We start from the raw sequence: 22,266 nt of genomic DNA, 5'->3' as shown, positions 1-22,266 counted from the left end.
CTTCCGGCCGAGCTGTCACCCCTAAAATATGGCCACACTGTACGCCCGGGCAAGTTCTTTGCTTAAGTCTTTTGTTTTGCTCACTGTGTTTAACACGTTAGCCCGAATTTCGCTCTAGCTACGAACAAAGTGCAACATACCTACAATTAGAGGGGGGAGAGAGATAGAGAAAGAGAAAATGAGTAAAGAGTAAGAGACATTTGTATTGATAATAATCATTTATTGATAATAAGCTTTATTCATATTCTGTTTATTTTGAAATTTATTTATATTATGTTTCGAGTAGAATTACTCAACCAACTATGATACACCCGGTACACATGTACATACACATATACATACACGAACGTATATACATACACATATGTATTTATATTTGTATTATTAAGTAAGTACCCTGAATAAAAAGCGGAATTTCGTGATAGAATGGTTTTGTGAGAATGTATGGGAGATTGCAAAAGCCATGTCCGTTTGTCCGACTTAGTATCTTTCCGTCCATATGAACTCAGAGATGTCGTACATCACAAAAGAGAGAGAGAGCGAGAGAGAGAGAGATAGAGAGAGAGAGAGAGAAAGCTAGTTTAAATCTTGCATACCGAGATATCGGGAAATATTATATTACTACAAGCATAAATCTGTAAAAACCTGGAATTTTAATAGATACATGATTTAGATACGCTTCTAAGGAATACGACAAATATTGAAAATCTATATTTTCTGTGATTATAAATTTAGAAAGTTTAAATTTTGCCGCTAGTTTACGGTTGACCTCATCTACAAATCGCAAAATTATATAAGTACCATCAGGCGCCACAAATCAAGAGGTTTTACATGGTGTTCATTATAAATCTTAAATTTAGAAATATTTATGTAGACGAGAGCCATAAACAAATGTGAAGATCAAATGAGTAAGACCCGCCTCAAAGGCTATAAAAAATAGAAACATCTACCATATCCTACAGTTATCATGTTGGATCCCCAAATAAATATACAGTAAATATATATACAGTTCATGGAGCTGTAATGTACAGAAAAAATGGCATATTTTATGTAATCTTTTAGAGCTACAATCTTGTAGGTTTGCTGGTGGATTGTATCTTTAATATATAATCGGCTTTGGTGTATATATTACTATTCTGTACTATGTACTTCGCAGTTTGATATGGCCGATTTTCATTTGCTTCCTTTGATCTTTTGTTTTTGCTATTTTATCGTCGTCTGTCTCTAAGTGAAGTGCCACAATTTGTTGCCTGTCGCAGCTTATCGCCAAATGCAGGCTGGAGTGGGAGGTGGGTGGGGTTGCGTCAGCTTATCTAGCTAAGGTGTGTGCCTTCCACCCTCTCTTTCTCTCTCTTTCTGTGGATTGTGTGGCATTCGAGTAATCGCAGCTGATAAAAAGTTTCTTGTTAATTAACATGAAAGTGCATAGCAAAGTCTGGAGCTTGCGCTCTGTGGCACGTATCCAGTTGCAGTTGCAGTTGCGAAAACTCGTCCAGAGCCAAGTCGACGCAAAACTGGCTGCACTCCTGGCCAGACATTTGGCCAAGGCATCGATTGCAGTCGTCGTCGTCATATCGCCGCATTTATGCGCACATAAAAGTCAAATAATAGATCCAATAGATACTTTGCCACAGCGCAACTCGTTGCAACCAGCCAAACAGCCAGTCAGTTGTTGTTGTTGTTGTTGTTGTTGCTGATGTTGTTGTTAGTCGAATGATTTATAAGCAGTTGTTGTTTCGATACCCTGACCAGAGTTTTAGATGATGTGGCCAAAGGCATAACACAATTGGCTTGCTCATATGATATATAGCCGCTGGTAGATCGCCTCAACTGTAGATCAGTTGCCATGGGAGATACAGGACACATTCGTTGAGCAGAGTCTCGTGCTTAAAATCACTATTAGATATTTATATAATAAATCAATTATTCGATCGATCGATCACTTAAGTCATCAGCTATCATAAAGAGCCAGGGTGAGGATCAGTTGATATAGGAGAATCTTATGTATATATAGAGTATAAGCTAATCCAATTAAATATTCTTACTACTGATCGTGGATCAGCAACGATCCTCGGTCATTATGCTCTAAATAATGATGGATCTTACTTTAGATCGACTCGACAAACTCTTTTTTTCCATTCAACTTTAAGCCTGATCGCTATGCACTCGTGATCAATTATCAGGAAGAATCAGCTAATCGAGTTAGCTTGGTCGATAACGCGCTGACTTCTTCAATTTGTTAATTTTGCATCTTTTTCCACTGTAGATCGAGATAACGCTCACTAAATCAAAGCACGATCATTGTGAGTTTGTCTCTAACAGATTGCACCGCCTGCTTTCAATGGCCAAATAAATCGTTTTCAATCTAGTTAGCAGCTCAAATTATAAATCACTGATAAAGCGGTCCGATCGGTTGACTTTGCTAAAACTTGTTCGGGCTGTCGGGCTACCATGTGCTGCATCGTTTCCAAGTTTATAATTCCAGAAATTTGAGTTAGCTGCGATAATCTGAGGCAATCATTTTACACATTTATCTGATGCTAGTTGCATATACATAGCATACATTGATCTTCAGCAGATCTAGCCAAGAAATTATAATAATATTCAGTCATAAATCAGATTTGCTTATCAATAAATATTTCTTATAGCGAAATTGATTAAGGCCTGCCAGACTCTGGCTAAGTAATTAATTTTCCAGGATAATTAATAGATCACTAAAATGTCAGCTAATGATCGTGTAAAACTGTTATTGATCTTCATATTCATAGTATTCATAGATCACTAAGAGAGTATATGGGAGTGATCATAAAGCTGATCATCTAATTGTGCTTTCATTTGTTCTTTCTTTGTCTATAATTAATAAAACAATATAGCACAAAAGTATATTGGGCTGAAGATTTATAAAGATATTTAAAAGAGTTGCAAGTGATCGAAATATATAAGCTATTGTGGTAAATAATCATAGAAGAGATTATAAAGCTACACATATATGACAATAGGTTATTTAGTTCATAGATTATTCGTATTCTTATGATCACATTCATAGCAAGTCTAATATATCTTTAAGCGATGATCGATTGATAGATACGCAGAAAATATGCTTGAGTTATATGATCTATATTATGATAATTTTTGCAGTAGCGTCATGATCAGTTTATAAGAGCAGTATTTAAGGTATGTTCACATAATGAAATCGTATATAGCAAGATGGAATCATATTTCTGAACAATCTTATTTTTTTTATGATCACACATTAAGATCATTCTAAAAAAACTAAATGAGTGAAATATTAGATAAATAATTGCGTTACATAGATCTGATCTTATTTTTGATCAGTTTCTTGCTCAGCAGACTGACAGCTAGCTTTATATAGGAGCTTTTATATGTGGATATTAGCTAAGCTTAGATCACAAGCATCGATCACTTGGAAGGGTAACGAAGAGTCGGCTTTAGTCTTACCATAAATCGTTGTATTTCTTATAGCTTTTCGTTCATAACGTTGTTGCTTTGTATTGTCGTTGTTGTTGCTGTTGTTTCTGTTTGCTGTTTGTTGTTGGTTAAGCCAACTGTCTTGTACTTTTATGGTCGACTCGTCTTATCAATAATTTATGTCAGATTATACCGTTATGTCACAATAAATTAAAGTTGGCAACTTATTTTCCCGGCTGCTGCGATTTTTCGTTTTTCGTTTTCGTTTCTGTTTGTGAATTTTATTTTCATTTATTTATTTACTAATTTTTTTTTTTTTTTTTTTTCATTTTTATTATGGCCAAATCTGTCAGTTTAGTGGCGCATTTGGAAAATGGGGAAAATTGAACGGGCCGCACGGGCTAGCCCCAGCTAGTGGCAAGTGGCCACGCCTCGCTGCCAGTTGCCAGTTGCCAGTTGCCAACGAGCCAACAGCATCTGCCAGCTGCCGGGCTGCTTGGCTACTTTGGCTGCTTTGGCTGCTTGGCGTGCGGCGGCAAATTTCACTGTCACGCCTCGTTTTCAATTAACTTGTTGGCGGCCGCTGGTCAAGCCGATAAATCAAATATGCCGCCAGTCGCTGCAACTGCTGCAAGCTGCATGCTGCAGGCGGCAGGCTGCAGGCTACACAGCAGCCTTGTTGATTTATGAAGACCGCTTCATTTGGCTGCTGTGGCTGCTGTGGCTGCTGCACGCAGCCATGTCAAAGTTTATCTGCTGCTCTGCGATGATTAATGTGGCTGGCAACAATGTGGCAAGCAGCCATAAATGCGCAACTGCAACTTCGACTGCCCGGGCTGCTGTTTATGGTAGTTGCCTAGCTGGCTAGTTGGCCAGTTTTGCAAGGGTCAATCCGTTTGCGTGGCGCAGATACCCAAGTAGCTGCCAGCGACTGCAAACCTGTATCTATCACTTAGCAAAGTATCTATTTCCTCTTCTTCTGCCTCTTTTACTGCGCAGCTACAGACAACGCACTCGCGCAAGCAGCCTAAGCCATCTCTCACCCTCTCTCTTTCTCTTTCTCTCTCTAGCTCCAAGCAAAGGGAACACACATGTCCTATCAAGGAATCTGCTGGTTTGTCAAAGCATCTTTAGAATCATTGCTGATCTTTGAGATAAAGTCAAGACTTTACAATGTGTGTCGTCGAGCTTGTCAAAGTTTCTTTAGAGTTTCTGCTATTTAATCAGGGACTGTTCAATATTCCTTGTGTATCTACAAGCTTTTTAAAATACCTTTATAATGCCTGCTAAAGTATCTAAAAGATTAAAAGTACCTAACAAATATATTTACAATGATGATGATCTCTGATCATTTGTACGATAAAGTGTTAATTTTTATGCCCCGAACCCATTGAAAATGGGAAATCAGGGTATAATAGTTTTGTGAAAAAGTATGTAACGGGCAGAAGGAGGCGTGACAGACCCCATAAAGTATATATATTCTTGATCAGCGTGACGAGCTGAGTCGATATAGCCCTGTCCGTCGGTCCGTTCGTATGATTGTGTTGATCTCAGAAGATATAAGAGCTAGAGAGCTGAAATTTGGCATGCATACTCGTGTGTACCATATGCAGTACAAGTTTATCATATTTTTTCGATAACTCATCCGATAACTGTTTTATCGAGAATAATCGAAAATTCGACTTTGTTTTTTTTTTTCAGCCTAATTTGAACACTTTCAAACCTAGAGACTTCAGATTTACTGTATATATACAGTAGATCGATACGAAGATTTTTTTGTAACTTACAGATTTTGGATACCACGCCCTCTTCAGAATGCAGAATGCTTAGAATATCAGCTTAGAGGGTTCAGGGTATCTCCTAGTCGAGCAGTCTCGATTTAAGCCTTGTTTTATGTAAAATAAAGTACGAATTGCTTGAATTATGATGCCTGATAATATCCAAGATACACTCATATCTTGACTTAGCATCTTCAAGTTTTGCATTTAGATAGTTGCTTAACTCTTGCTTAACTCGTAATTGTTGCTTGAGTATATACAAATCGTTGAAAGGATCAATTGAATATTTGCTCATCTCTTAGATATAGTCAGATCTTGCTCTTAAGCACCTACAAGTTGTTCGAAATTCCTTGCTTAAATATCTACAAATTGCTCGAAGTACTTTCCTTCAAAATATATTTTTTAATCTCTAAGTCCAAAATTTTGATTAACTAACTACACTTTTAATGCATCTGTATAATATCTATAAGATATTATACTATAAGATATAAGATATCAAATTATACTATAGTATATGCAAGCTGATAAAGCAATCATTTTTATTTTCTGCTTTATAAGATATTATGAAATGGTTTGTATCTTCAGAATCAAAAGGAAAGTCAAGTAGTGCTAAAGTATCTAAAGACAGATCAAAGTATACTTAGCTTAAATACGTATCAAAGTATATCTATAGTATCTATGGTAGAGTATACCACCATATACCTATTGTATCTATAGTAGCATAGTATTATTGTAACTTGCAGACCTAGACCAATTATCTGATGTTTCCAGATCAAACATCTTCTATAGATACGAATATTTGAGTATATATCAAATGCAGAAGAATATCTTTGAGCAAGTTTTCTACTCTACATAAACTGCTATAATATTTGGAGTACAATTATCTGAATTATATAGAAAAGTATCTATCTATACATAAGCAATCAGTAACATAATTTAGATATTCCATTCCAATTCCAGCAAGTCACTTTGAAACAGAGCTGCATATCAGTTAAGAGGCAATTCACGAACCTTTAAGCTACGTAAGCCTCACTAATCTGTATGTAATATCTATAAAAATATTTATAGATATAGATATATTAGATCAAAGGGGGCAACAGTTAAGCAAATGTTAGCTAAGCTAAGTAAAGTATCTTCAACTTGATACAAGGTACGATATGCGCTGCTGCCAGTTAGGTTTATCTGAAGTGCATCAGGAAGCTCTGTGAATACGGTAAAACTACTTGATTGCAATTACATAAAAGTATCTTTCACAGAAACGATCAGCGATCCACTCAATTCAGGCTCAATCCAAATTGCTATGAAATGTATCTACAGCTCAAAGGAGAGTATCTAGATAAGCTGAAAGCAAGTGTTGAATGCATTTAATGGACAATTAGTGTTAAGAGTCAGCTTGTAGCAATATTAAAATGCATAGCAGCCAGCAAAGCATCTTTGCGAACAATGCAAATGCCATAAAATTAGCCATAAGCAGTTAGCCACAGTCAGGAGACCGAGCTGAGTGTAATGCATTTGCCAGGTGAGTGTCAATTGCAAATTACAATTAATGTAAAAAATATACAAATAAAGAACCGAATACAATTTTTTATTAACAAGAAAGCTGGCAATAATATCAACAATATCAAATTGGTCAGTCAAAACAAAATAAAACGCAAGCGGAGATAGCTTCGATCCAGCTACGATACTATATAGGAATATGTGCATGTGTATGTATGTGTATGTGTGTGTATCTATGTATGTCATGTATGTCATTTTGTACTCACTTGAGTGTGCGGGCGCTGCTTAAGAGCAGGCACAAATGCATTTACAGTTGCAGTTACCGTTAAGCCGTTACCAGCTGCAGCGATGGCCACAATTATGCTGGCAAATCAACAGCGAATAAGAACAAGCACAACAATTGTAGCAAACAAAATGGAAATAATAATAAAAAAAAAAAAAAAAAACACAAACAAAAATTTGTAAATAAACAATAAATAATAGTTTTTCTTCGCGGCGTCACCAAGCGAAATGCGCTGCAGCTGCGACAGCAGCTGTGTGCGAGAAAGAGAGGAGCGTAAGCGAGCGATTGACTTAGAGAGCGGGAGAGCGGCAAGGTAAGAGAGCGAGCGAGCGAGCAACAAGTTCACGCACGACACACGAACACACACAACTTGCCGATCGCTTGTTGACTTTGCAACGGCGCACGAGCAACTGAACCCAGCGCTCGGCCACCAGCCGCAAGCAAAGCTCCAGACTGTGCAGGGAAGGCCTCGGCTGCAGCCCGAGGAGCTGCCGAGCGCGAGAGCCGATGCCGAGGCCGAACGGCCAGCTGGGTACCACAGATCCCCCAACCACATTGCAGCCCAATGTACCCGAGCACATTGAAAGGGTATAATGGTTCACTCAAAATGTATGTATGTAATGCATACATATATGAGGTGTGGCAGATCCCCTAAAGAACAAAACTCGAACCACAAGCAAGGGTAAGCATAAGTCGGGCTAAAAATAGAATATCGATATACAAATCTACAAACATAATTATAAGCACAAGAAGCTTTGATTTGTGAGTGAATATGTGAATCATTACTTATGAATGGATTCAGCACACGAATATTTTAAAACGGGCAAAAATGCCCATTTAGATACATCTGCACTAGATTAGGAGGGATACATAGGGAAATATTAAGTATACGCATAAATCATATCAGAAGGAATTCGATTTGCAGTGTATCGTTCCAAGTTCGCTGCTAAATCAATTGTCAGCCTTTGATTTCAAGCACAAAAGACCATAGGATAAACAAAATGAAATTGTGGAGACGTTAATGGCACTAGAATTAATAATATGAATGGACAATAATGATGAATGACAATAAGAAAGAACTCGAAACACATTTGGCAATATACCATTGACAAAAGGAAGTAAGGCTTTAGGTACATTATTAAATTCTAGTTAGATAAAATTGTACACAAAATTGTACCGTTTGCCGTTGCCTAAGAAAGTACCATTTCAGATACCTTAGCGCCAATATCTCTTTGGGTACCCTAAGATTAGCTTAAAGAGTAAAATTGCTAAAATATCAATTAGGGGAAATTTCAAGTATATTATTCACCATTGTATGTCTATGTAAAGGATCATTTTGGTTGCATTATGTACATTAAGCAGATTATGCATACAAAAATATGCCAAAATTGGCTATTGGTAGTAACATTTTAGGTACATTTGTATAAGTTGAAAGATATACATATATGTACAATATAAATGCAAAAATTCTAGTTAGATAATACATTAAATTCAGGCCGATGGGCGACCCGATAACGCTCCAGGCACCAAGTACCAGACACACCCAGTCCAAGCGGCAGCTAGATTATAGCGACGCTCAAGGGCCTGTCGTTATATCCGGAATACGCTATAACTGTATAAGTTTGCTCATAGAAGCTTCTCTGAGGAACAATACAGACGCTATAAACGGAGTCGGTGTAACCAAATTCTACTGTACTAAAAAGAAAGGTTCCGTAGTTTACCAATTTAGGTATATTAGCGCTATCTACAGTAATATTAGCATACTAACAACAAAATATCAATACCGGGAAATTCCAATTATATTTTTCCACTGTAAGTCTGCATAAAGTATCATTTTGTTGTACTAGTATTGATGAAATTCTAAAATGGCAATTAAGGGAAGCTTTAACTCTTCTTTTCTTGCAGTGTACCATTGGCGAAATAAAGTACCAGTTTAGGTACATTCGTATTGCATGTGATAAACGTGCCAGCTTTTGCCGTCCTATCTACGAGGGTTTGTGTGTGCGTGTGTGTCTATGTGTCGCCAGCTGCAAAGCTGTTGCCAGTCTGTTGTCTCATCCTAATCCTAGGCACTGATCGCAGCATAAATCAACAGCAACAACAGTAACAACAACAACAACAACAGCAACAACGTCGACGACGACGACGACAACGTCAACGACAACGACAACATGATGGAATAATGGCGCTGATTGAAACATGAAAAGCATAGCGACAACTGTCAGGGTTGCCAGAGGGAGTAGGGGTGTTAGGATCATGGCCCGGTCCTCAACAAGGCCGCTAATTGCGGCAGCAAATTGGCCCCAAACTGCATTTGATTTGCATAATATGCGAACGCAATGATCGCCTATCAACGATCAATGGAATGGGTCGGACGTTCGATCGCTCGCTCGCTCGTTCGTTCGTTCGTTCGTTTGTTTGTTCGCTTGTTCGTTTGCCATATGCAAATTGGCCTGGGGGGCTCTCCTAATCGGAGCGGCCGATCGGGCTGGCAACTTTATGACAGGCTCTCTGGCGGCTGTCACAATATTTGTACGGTATTAATTGACCACTTGACGCCTCGAACAGTGCCCAAATGGCCAATAGCAGAGACGGCGACACAGACACAGGGAGAGACTTCGTTTTAAGTGTTTTATGAAGTCAGGCAGATGGGCGACCCGATAACGCCCCAGGCATTGGGTACCGGACACACCCAGCCCGAGCGGCAGCTAGACAGAAAGGGGGAAGGAGAGAGGCACTGTGTCGGCACATACATAGCTCATAGCTGTCATAGATATCGACTGTCCACATGCAACACACGATACACAGCGCAGATACATACGGAATGAGACAGCGGACCGAGCCGCGGCATACGAATTGACGGAATTTACAATATTAACTTTACCCAATTGATCGCAGCACTAATCGATTCTACGCCCAATTATTGCCAATTATACAATTTGTAGTTTGCGTTTGCCATCGATATCACATTTCGGTCGCAAATGCTCTCATATCTCTTATCTTATCGAACATTTTGGGCTATTTTCAAGCTTGTTTCGTTCGACATGATTTATACAAAACAAGTTTTTTCAATATCAATTCTCATCAAATCATTTGACTAGACATTTTTCCATTTCCTTTCATTCCTACAATCACATACATACTTCTCTGATATTGAAGCCTAACAAATTGGCGAGATGGGAAGATATAATAGTAGTAGTAATTGCCCTATGGAAATGTTACTGTTAGCTGTTTAAATAAGCAATTAACAGGAGTACCTATGACAATGACAATGAGAATGACAATGACAATGACAATGACAATGACAATGACAATGACAATGACAATGACAATGACAATGACAATGACAATGACAATGACAATGACAATGACAATGACAATGACAATGACAATGACAATGACAATGACAATGACAATGACAATGACAATGACAATGACAATGACAATGACAATGACAATGACAATGACAATGACAATTACAATTACAATGACAATGACAATGACAATGACAATGACAATGACAATGACAATGACAATGACAATGACAATGACAATGACAATGACAATGACAATGACAATGACAATGACAATGACAATGACAATGACAATGACAATGACAATGACAATGACAATGACAATGACAATGACAATGACAATGACAATGACAATGACAATGACAATGACAATGACAATGACAATGACAATGACAATGACAATGACAATGACAATGACAATGACAATGACAATGACAATGACAATGACAATGACAATGACAATGACAATGACAATGACAATGACAATGACAATGACAATGACAATGACAATGACAATGACAATGACAATGACAATGACAATGACAATGACAATGACAATGACAATGACAATGACAATGACAATGACAATGACAATGACAATGACAATGACAATGACAATGACAATGACAATGACAATGACAATGACAATGACAATGACAATGACAATGACAATGACAATGACAATGACAATGACAATGACAATGACAATGACAATGACAATGACAATGACAATGACAATGACAATGACAATGACAATGACAATGACAATGACAATGACAATGACAATGACAATGACAATGACAATGACAATGACAATGACAATGACAATGACAATGACAATGAAAATGACAATGACAATGACAATGACAATGACAATGACAATGACAATGACAATGACAATGACAATGACAATGACAATGACAATGACAATGACAATGACAATGACAATGACAATGACAATGACAATGACAATGACAATGACAATGACAATGACAATGACAATGAAAATGACAATGACAATGACAATGATAATGATAATGACAATGATAATACTAACATTGATAATTAATTTATTGAATTAAAGATCATATTACTCCACCAGCTCGCCTTCCAATATATGTAGTTACTGCTGGGCAGTCCTCACTGTACTGTCGGCCAACCGGCGGACAACCTTTCAGACTGGGAACACGTTACATTTCCTGTGCTGCATTTACTCTCTCAGTGCTTGTCCGTCTGTCTGCCTGTCGCTATCGACTGTCGCCTGTTCCAATGTCCGTTTGTGACATGCCACAAAATGTTGTCGCCATAATTTCCCCTTTTACACTGCAAAAAGTTTGCATAGTCAGCCAATCCACTAACTGCAGTTCTTAAACGCTTAACTGATTTCATTTCAGCCATAAGCAACGCATAGAGCCTGTATTCATTAGCATTTTATTGCAACTGCCTCTGTAACTGATATTGCAACTGCTTCGACAATAACTAAACGCAACTCCTTTTTCGTGCAGTGCAGTAAGTGCAACAGAGATCTTATCTGCAGCAAAGCTCTGGCCGTCATTCGATCTGAGGGGCTACTGCATAACAAGGATGCCGCTTCATATACCAAATGTCTACATGTAACAGGGAGTTGAGGAGAATTTTGCCTTCTCTATGCCATTTAACTGAAGTTTTACATCAATATGATCTAAAGAGATGTAATATTTCTTATATATTCGCATTTCAAAATTTTATTTTTTTACTATATATAGTACCCCATATATTCTCACTCTCAGCAGCTGTAATTGTTTTTACTAATATTGTCTTTACAAATAAATTTACGCCTATTTCATAAAGGAAGTCTCTACTTCAAAATGAATTTCTATTAGTCATTTAACTATACATACCTGATAATTTTCCATTTTTAATGTGCACACTAAAACTCTGACAAGCATTTTCAGCGCCACTAACTTTACTTATGAATGAATGTATATATAAATCCGAACTCTTTTAAAGTCTCAACGGCAGTATATGTATTTCCTTCAAACATAATATTTATAATATTTCGATTCCACTTGCACATAAATTTCAAGTAGTAATTTTGAGCTATAGGTCCACTTCTAAGTAGTCAACTATTCTTTCGTAGAAGCAGTAATTTGATCTCTCACTCAATTCTCAGCAAATTGGCTTGTTTACTTCTTCCAACATTTCCTATGAATTCCTATTTAGAAACTCCTCCCATTCAATGATGCCCAATGGCAGATTTTGCCCTTATAAAGTCCCATTTCCGAAATAATCGAAATGAAGGCACGACAGCTCGTCTTGCAGTGTAGTTGTAGTATGTGTTGCATGCAACATCGTTGGCATCGTCGCCGTCGTGTTTGGGTGTCGCTCGACAGGCGACATAACCTTTAAGGCAATCGGAGCAGCAGTTGCTGCAACTGCGGAAGAGAAGTGGCAAATGCACAGCTTGCAACTAGGAATGACAAATATGCTGGCGGGCAATCGGCACGCAACTCCCGACGGGGACAAATCGACGTTGCCAGCAAACAACTGCAGCACACTGCAACAACAACAACAACAACAACAAATACAACAACAACTAAGCACTTGCATCGCATCACAACTCTCAACTCTGATTCGATTTACTGCAAATTGGTAACAAGAATCTTAGACAAAAGGAAATGAGCAATGATTGCTCAAATACTCTTACCAAAGATGGAGCAAAATGATTCCAACGAATGCTTGAATGCTCTATTAATGAGCATCTATGAATTTAGGTATATCTCGCATATCCTAATCAAAAGTTAGTATGAAAAGTCCGTGATGGCTCCAAGCCTTGTACAACACAAAAATTCATATTAAATATAATAATACAGTCGACTCCCGTTAATTCGAAATGGCAAGGGGATCTGTTTTTTATTTTCGATTTACACAGAAGTTCAAACTATCGAAAATTATCGAAAATAATCAAGGTTATATAGCGGGATACAAATTATCGAGACTCGACTTTATATATAATATAATATTCACAAAGAAATTAATCAAAAATGGTTTATTAGTATTTATATATACATACATTTACTATTTTTATATATTTTTCAGTTATATTGTAGGAACAGGAGTTGAAAATGTAAAAAACCAAAACATTTCATCATGTTTTGAGATGTAAGAACGATAGCTTAAATACTTTACCCAAAAGAGTTTAAATAAATCTATTTATAATACAACTTGAATAGCCCATAATATTCCCACATAAAGTTTGTGTGAATACCCTAGCTATAAAAGCTTTAAGAACAAAAAATCGATGTGTAGAATATTTTATCCGAAAAAAGCTTGTTCAAAAGTAGAGTGTAATGCAAGTTTGAATACTCTACTATAATTATTAATCTATTATTATATAGCCAACATATTCTAAAAAAAATGCAATGAAAAAATGCAAATATATATAAATTCTGTACTATAGATTATATATAAAAGATGAGCACTTGAAGGGAATGCACAACTCAAGCCAAAACTTGAATCGGTTCAAATTATAAAAAGTTTAAGAAACTGTGCCACATATAATTAAATATAACTGATAATATCAAGAATATATAATATAAGATCATCTATGACTAGCCAAGACATAAACCAAAAGCTGTTGCACGAATCAGCTGAATCAGCTGGAGACAGAATGCAACACATAGTTGGTATAGCCTTAGTTAGGGTATGAGGCCAATGACGCAAATGGCGTACAGCGAATTCCCAAGACTTTTTTTTATACTTTTGTTGTTTTTTTAGTTGTTGTTGCTGTTTGCCTTATGCTGCTCTTGACTTGCGGTTTTCGCTGTTATTTATTTACTTTGGCATTGTTGTTGTTGTTGTTATTGTTGTTGTCGCTACTTTTGCTATTTGGTGGCTTACAGCGACGCCCGCTCGATCATGTAATTACTTTGACGATCATACACGGTGGCCGCTTGATGGGCCGCTGACGTCAACGGAAGTCGACGTCGCCGTCGACGTCGCTGTCGAGGCCGCCTCAGAGGCTGTGACCGAAGAGCGGCCGCACGAGAGTGAGAGAGAGAGAGAGAGAAAGAATGCGAAATTGCGTGACCATGCAGCTCTCCTTTTCCCTCTCACGCGCCCTCGCAATCGCCTTTACCCTCTCTGCTGCTCGTCTCCCATTTCAATCGATTTGTCGCACCATTAGCGGGCGTCATAACTCAAGCGGCCAACCAACCCCCCAAAAACAATCGCAGAGTCGCGCCGCTAGCAGCGCTGCCAGCGTCACTGCTCGCTGCTCGCTGCCCGTTTTCGATTAGATATGAGCGGCTGTCAGAGCTATGGCCTGTTCAGCTGACGGATGGCCGCGACTAAATGCCATATATATCAAAAACAACAACAACAATGGCTACAGCAACAATATAAACCCAAAACACTATCCAATAATGATAATGCCCGAGTGTTAAGCGAACTATGCGCTATCATTCCAAATGATCCGCATGGCGAAAGTTTCATTTCCAAGCTGATGAAATGTGACCAGATATCCATATACCCATGTATATAGACTTTATTTATATATGTGTATATGATAGTCTGAGATATATCGTGTCTGAATTTCCTAGCTAGTCCTAGCTATTAGCCTACAGCACACATAAATCTCTATTTGTCAATTAGTTCTAGAGTTGAGATCACGCAAAAATCTACTTAGATCGTAAAAGACTTATGACAGCGAGCAGAATTTACAAGCTGCTTGCAAAATAAAGCTAGCTGCAGGGCAAGTAGTAAAACTACAGACTAAGTTGAAGCTCTATGTAAGCGGAATATATCAGAGAATGTCTATAAGAGTATAGCAGAAACTGAGAGGTTGCTCTATAAGAATGTTGTATATATATCAAATTAAAAAATACCGGTAAGTTGAATAGGCTCGACATATTTCAGAAATAGATAGATAGATAGATTTATTTACGTAACAAATCAGAGTTTTATTTTGAATGATAAAGTTCTTAATGCTATGAAATAATTTCAAAGTCGACCGGAACTGTATAAAATATGAGATATATATATCTGAGATATACATATATGTATGTCTATACAATATCTGATTCAATAAACTATCGCTATCTGCAAATTTTTGCCTCTACATATAATCTATTATCAATTCTTCTTCAAGCCCAAATGAATATACTCCCTTGCTATGTTGTAGGAGGCTTTATTTCTTAATTTTCTCTTATTGCTTCTGTACTTCTTTTTTTTTTCAAACTTCAACTCAATTCTCCCGATCTTTTTCTTCTATATATGTATCTATCGAGGGTTAACCATAGTGCTGGTCCCTCAAATCTCATATTGAGCTACTCCAATATATACAGAGTATGCCTAGCTCAATATCATCATTCTCAATCATAAGCTATAAGGTTCTCATATGCGGGCCTCTGCTGTGGGGTCTCTCATGTGTAGAGCAATGCCAAGTCGTTGCTGTGGGGGCAATTGTTTATCTTTGTAATTTGTTGTTATTTTTATGGCCTCGGGCACAAGATTTGCCATTATTAATGATCGCGAAGCCAAACAAAATGGTGCCCAGTGACGTCACAAGCGAACGCGCGCGCGTACGCTGCCTTGACACCCACACACAGGCAGACAAGCAGAAAGCGACAAAGAGAGAGAGAGAGAGAGAGAGAAAACGAAGGAGAGATAGGGCCTTAGGGGTAATCTCTATCTAAAGTAATCAGCGCAGCCCACGCCGCAATGAGCCAAGCCAAAAGTCAGACGAGCTGAGCGACGGACGGACAATAGGACAGACGCCGGGACAGACGGAGATAGTTAAACAGCTCCGACTTGGAATGATAAATTATGGCTAGCTAAACAAATGTTGACCCTATCTGTCGCGCGAACTCTCAACTCTCTGTCGGTTTCTCTCTCCCTCTCTTTCTCTGGCATTCCACTCTACTCAGCTGAGTAAATGTTGTCAACATCTGCCCATCTAATACCCCTTCCCCCTAAATCAACTTTTGCACTTATCTAATGATGCGACTTTTATCTCGCTTGCTTAGAACACGCTTTACACTTCTGACTACCTCTCACGCTCGCGAGCTAAAGAAATTACATACTTCTGTTATGATTCTGTCAACCTCTGTCCCCCTTGCTAATGTTTTCTCACTCTCTTTCTCTCAAGAAAGTAAGAAAACAACATAAAGAGAATTAAGAGAGATTGACGGAATCATAACCATCCTTTGAATCCCCTTTCTCATTCTCTCTCACTCTTTCTCTCTCTTTATTCTCTCTCTCTCTCTCTCTCTCTCTGAATCTTTATCCTATCTGCCTCTCATTCTATTTGTCTGTATCGCTATCTGTGCTTCTTTCTATCTTTTCTATTTCTTTTGCTAATCTAAATTTAACCCTCTCTCACCTTCTAATGCATCTCCTGCTCTTTTTTTCTCTCCCTTCATCTCTCTCTCAGACTCTCATTCTAACTCTCCGTCTCTATCTATATCTTGCTTTGCCTCTCTCCCTCTCTGTCTCGATCTCTGCCTCTCTCTTTTTCTCCTCCATTCTATTTTTTATTTCATTCTGCGGTGCAGTCTCTTGCTCTCTTTCTCTCTCTCTTTTTCCTCGCTCTCTCTCTCTCTCTCTCTCTCTCTGCCTCTCTCTTTCTATGATTTCATCACTAGGCGTCAGGCTCATTCTCTCTCTAGCTAAATAAATGACATCCCAAGCTCTCTCTCTCTCTCTCTCTCCATCTCTCTCTGCACCCCTTTCTATAGTTGCACCTTCACCTAGCGTCAACTTGTTCTACCAGGAAATGGGTATTCCAATGAATACCAGAAACTGATATCATAAGTCAACAAATGGACATGAAAATATCTTATCTCTGACGATCTTTCATGTATATCAAGAAAATACACAAAGATGATAGATATACTGTTATTTATATTTTTTATTTACCGAAAAACATTTCCATTTCGCTTTCGCGGAAGCTTTTTCTCCAGCTACCCCACTCCCTTTCCCTGACTTGCTCTATCTGCCCATTTCCCGAAATGCAAGCTGTAGAAGTTTCCCTTAGATTAATGTAAAATCCCCAATCTGTGACTTTGAAACTGACATGTGAAGCAACTGCGTTTCATAAAAACAAAGCATGACGTATGTCAGATATACTATAGATATACTAGTAATATATCTTATTATATATGTACATACATATGTGGCTTACGAATGGATCGTGTCGAAAACAAAGCATACTTGATAAGCCCAGACGCAGCCAGAGAAACAGAGTACAAAGCTCGGTTATGTTAGATCTGGGTACATTCATAAAATTCATTAAACGCATAGAGAGATATGGAAATTTGACACACTATAGCCCAGCCAGACCGTGCTTAAGTATTATAATTAATTACGATTTCCTTAGGCAAGTGTCTGGGACTAGATAAGTCCCATGAACGCATATGGAATAGGAAAAGTAAAAACATTTGAATGCTCTGGAAAATAATACAACTTAAATCTAAGTTTTTAAATTAATCCAGATTATCTATGTATTATAAGAGAGTCACGGCCTTTCAATTGATTGATTTAGTCTACGAAAAAACTTCGGCTTAGCTTTTGGAAATTGCAGCATAGCTGAAGTACATAATGGTACACAAAAATGGATGCACAAAGTATATATACTTATATATATATGTATATATCATTGTATGGTCGTGAAATTAGGTCGAATTCCTATTGCGAGTTCGTGAGTATTTTCAAAATTCCGAAAATGTTATTTATGCACGTAGCCAAAATCAATTGCTTTGAAGCCCATTTCAAAGATATTACCAAAATGGGCTTAGCCTAAGTGTGAAATGAAATACGCTGGGCGAGTGCTATGGGTGAGAGAAACTAGAGCATTATGAGCATAAAAGAGAACTTTAACTCCCACATTGAGATCATAAAAGACCTTGCGGAAACTCCATGGATCCATATACATGAGGTATATTGAATTATAATTTCATTATGGATATTCTCTTCCTATCCTCCATATTCATATACCTATTTTACCATATCATACCCTTACAAAGCTTCACACTTCTCCGACTGTCTGAAGAGTGAAGAAGCAACAATAGCCAATATAGATAAAGATGTAGATAGAGTTATAGCAAAGCCCAGATAAGCCAGATAATAACGTGTATATAAATGTGATATATATACAAACACAGCTTTGCAATACATGCGTTATAGATATATATGTAAATATATATATATATATTGTATGTTTATATTATGCTTTTTTATTACGTATAGCTGTTTATATATGTATATGTATATGTATGTATAATCCAAGTTTTCTTTATTTACTTTACACAATACTGTCTATCTGTCTGGATTTCTTGATATATAGAACGTATATACACAGGAGAAATAATACACATATAGGCGCATTGTATATATCTATAATACTAAAATATACAGAGTTAATCACTAAGATAAGCGTCCGTCGTTTGTGATTGCCCGTGTTTGTGTGTGTGTGTGTGTGTATGTGTGTCTGCTCTGTGTGTGTTGTGATAGCACAGTTATGTATATATGTTTGTAGATATACATATGTATATAGCTGAGGTCGCTGCCACAACTTCTATTAGCGCACCCAATTTCAACATCATCATTTGTCGGCGTCGACTCATAAGATACAAAAAAAAAAGTTTATATATATGTATATACATGTATATATACACATTATATACTAAAAACCCACCCGTAGTTCGTTCCACAGCAATGGAATCTTGCCTGGCGATAAGATAAGCGGCAAATTAATTACCTGTACTCACTTGCGCCCGCCCGCCCCACCCACTTCTCTAACTCTAATATCTCGAACTCTCTACATCATCAAAAAAAAAAAAAAAACAATTATATATATGTATATGTATATGCCTATAATAGATATACTAAATTTAAAACAACAATACACAACACACACACACACATACCATCTACCCACTGCCCCCTACACAGCCCGCCCCTGCTCAACCCCCCATCCTACATTGTGTGTCTTTTAATCTTAATTGAGATTTCCTATAATTGTGACGCTGCCGTCGCTGCCATCGTTGCCGTCGTCGCTGCAGCGCTGCCTGCTGCTGCCTACCTTCTTAGTGCCATCGCCGAGCTGCGTAGCAGCCAAAAGCTCGCTCAGCTGACGCTCTCGCTCTTGCTCCTGCTGCTCCTGCTGCTGCTGCTGCTTCTGCTGCTGCTGCTGCTGCTCGATGTCTATGTCCTCGTCATCGCCGCCGCTCAGCTCGCCGCTGCTGCTGTTGCTCGACTTGCGGGCGAGTGCGACGCGAATGCCGTTCACAATGCACTCGCCGCCGTCCAGCGCCGAGATGGTGGAGCCGCAATAGTAAAGGTTGCTGCAGCTGCTCGCCGCACTCACATCCGACTGAGCTTCATCCTTGGCGCCGCCGATGCTGCCGGCGGCAGCGGCACTCGCTTCCAGCGAGCAGCGACGCTGGCCGCGTGAGCGCTGCAGGCGAAAATACTCCATCTCCTCCATGCTGATGCCGCATGCGGTTATATCATCCGAATAGTCCGAGACGACCACCGAAGGCGTTCGCACGTAACGCACGCCCGGCATTCCGCCCTGCTCGCTAACGCAGCTTTGCGTGGATTCGCGCCGTGAACCGGGTGGCGCTGCCAGCGCCGCGACGACGCGCTCCTCCAGCAACACTTTTGTTGGCACGCCCCCGCCGACACCCACGCCCATGCCGATGGCGGCGGTGGCGCTGGTCGGCGAGGTCAGCGGCGAGTCTGGCAGAGCTGTCGGCTCGGCTAGTGGCAGCAGAGCCGGTCGCAACGGCAAATCGGTAACTGTTAATGTCATGCGTCGCTGCGGCGACGGCAGCGTCTCCATATTGACGTCGTCCACTTCCAGGCCCAGCGCCGAGTCGCTGCTCGCACAGCGCGTCACTTTCGGCTTACGCCGGGCAACGGCGTCGCACTCATTGTCGCTGCTGCATGGACTGATGCCGCCCGCATTGCAGCCCTCGTCCGAGTTGGCAGCGCTGCTCGCAATCACAGCTGGCTTCAGCTGCCCCGGCGCCTCCGCTGCTGCTGGCTGCTGCACAATCATTGCCTGAAACTTTTCAATCAGCTGCTGTATGGGCGTCCTGGAACGAAGAGCTTCCGTTTCGATCTCTCTAACTGGAAGTCGCCGTTGTGGCTGTGGCTGTGGCTGTGGCTGATGTTGTTGTTGTTGTTGCGCTGTAAAAGCGTTAAGATCCTGGAAAAAAGCTGCGCGCAGTTGCGCCTTGTGCTCAGCGAGACAAAGCTGTCGTTCACATGGAATCGCACGCAGAGTGTCTGTCTCTCTTAATGTTGTGCTCTCTTTCGGGAAAGCTTCCTCTTCTTCGTCTGTTGGTGCTGGTGCTGTTGCTTGGACTTGCGCTTGTGCTTTCGTTGCTGCGACTGTTGTTTGTTCGAGGCGTGCGCAACGCTTCGCTGCTCTCAGATAACTAAAAGTCGTTGGCGCTGCCGTCGCGCATTTATTTTGAGCGTTAACCGTTGTCAGCGCCGTCAACGCTGATGTCGTTGCCGTTGCTGTTGTCGTTGCTCTTGTCGCTGATGCCGGCGTCGCAGTCATTATCTTGAGCATTGAATCGGTTTCGGGTTCGGATTCGGTTTCGGGTTTGGTTTCGGTTTTAGTTTTGGTTTCGGTTACGATTTCAGTTTCGGACGCGGCGGCGGCGTCGGCGGAATTTCGTTGACCATCGCGGCGCGCACTCATCGCTGTCGACGTCAGCGTTAACGTCGGCGTCGCGTGCGTTATAAACTCGAGCTTTCGATTTGAACGCGTCCGCGCAACTCAAATTCAAATGACACCTGCCGCTGCCGTCGCTTAACTGTCGCTCTGACTATAAACACGGTCTTCAACAGCGACGCCAACGGCGACAGCGACAGCAACAGCGACGGTAACTGCGACAGCGACAGCGTGACGCTGGTAATGATATTGCTGCGACTGCAGCTGCTGATGCTGCTGTTGCTGCTGTTGCTGCTGTTGCTGCTGCTGCTGTTGCTGCTGTTGTTGATGTAGAAGGTGTTGCCACTGGCGCTGATGGCGTTTATCCCGTTCTATTGAATTTTCGTACTTGCACATTGCCCGCTTACACGACCGCGACCGCTGCGGCTATCAGTGACGCTGACTGCTTTGATGCGGCCGCTGCGGCTATCGCTGCTGCTGCTACGGCTGTTGCCGCTGCTGCTGCTGCTGCTGCTGCTGCTACTGTTATTGCTGGCTGCAATTGTAAGCAGAATTGGAATTGAAATTGGAATTGGAATTGGAATTGTGTGTGATCTTGAAACGTTGACGCAATGTGCAATGATCCCGCACACATACAAACACACACAAACAAACAAATACACGCACACACTTATTGCTGCTTATTTATTTATTTATACTCGTATTTCGTTTTTGTTGCTGCGCTCCAATTGCTTTGCTAGTTTTCTTAACTTGAGCGCGTAATTGCATTTAAGCACAAAAAAGCACACAAGCACACACACACAGAGAGAGAGGGAAACACAGACAAGGAGACGCATACATGCACAGCGACTGACAGACTGACAGACGTCGCGTTCTCATATGCTGACGCACAGTGGATCACGCTCTTGGTTCGCAGCTCATATAATTTTACATCATGTTCGCGCAGCATTAATTAAGGAAATTCGCCAATTGACGTATGAAATGTGACTCAAACATCAGTCTATAACAAAAACAATGAGTTTTAGTAGCGAAAAATAGAAAACTTCAGCTGACGCAAATCACATATATTACAAGCTGCACTATGTAGAATGAAACATCTAATATATGTATGTATGGGTATATTTTTAGAATTTGTTGCACAACGATCACAAAATGACTGGAGGAAATGATTTTTGTACTTATTATCTATTGATACATAGAGCCATATAATATTATCAACAACTGAGACGTCATTATCTAAGTTTGTCTCGACTTTTTATCTACCGTCAAAATTGAAAGTCATCTATTTAGCACTCG

At 39.7% G+C, this 22,266-nt stretch overlaps 1 protein-coding gene across 4 annotated transcripts; it reads right to left on the bottom strand.

Moving 5' to 3' along the window:
- Positions 1-21,004, bottom strand: LOC6584786. 4 transcript variants are annotated; one of them, XM_032732503.2, is made up of 2 exons: positions 19,363-21,004; positions 1-21 (listed from the first exon to the last, which is right to left on the bottom strand). In XM_032732503.2, exons 1-2 carry the CDS (start codon positions 20,995-20,997, stop codon positions 16-18), a joined length of 1,641 nt encoding a protein of 546 aa, XP_032588394.1. In that variant the 5' UTR covers positions 20,998-21,004; the 3' UTR covers positions 1-15. The 4 variants fall into 4 exon arrangements, 3 of the variants coding, with proteins under 3 accessions (XP_032588394.1, XP_043867603.1, XP_002010428.2); XM_044011668.1 differs by lacking the exon at positions 1-21 and adding an exon at positions 45-140; XR_006358098.1 differs by lacking the exons at positions 1-21; positions 19,363-21,004 and adding exons at positions 51-140; positions 6,971-7,466.
- Between the last annotated feature and the right edge of the window lie 1,262 nt (positions 21,005-22,266).

Source organism: Drosophila mojavensis, unplaced genomic scaffold, assembly GCF_018153725.1.
Source record: "Drosophila mojavensis isolate 15081-1352.22 unplaced genomic scaffold, ASM1815372v1 contig_136, whole genome shotgun sequence".
NCBI lineage: Eukaryota > Metazoa > Arthropoda > Insecta > Diptera > Drosophilidae > Drosophila > Drosophila mojavensis.
Note: the sequence above shows the minus strand (reverse complement) of the source record. Positions and strands in the feature narration are given on the sequence as shown.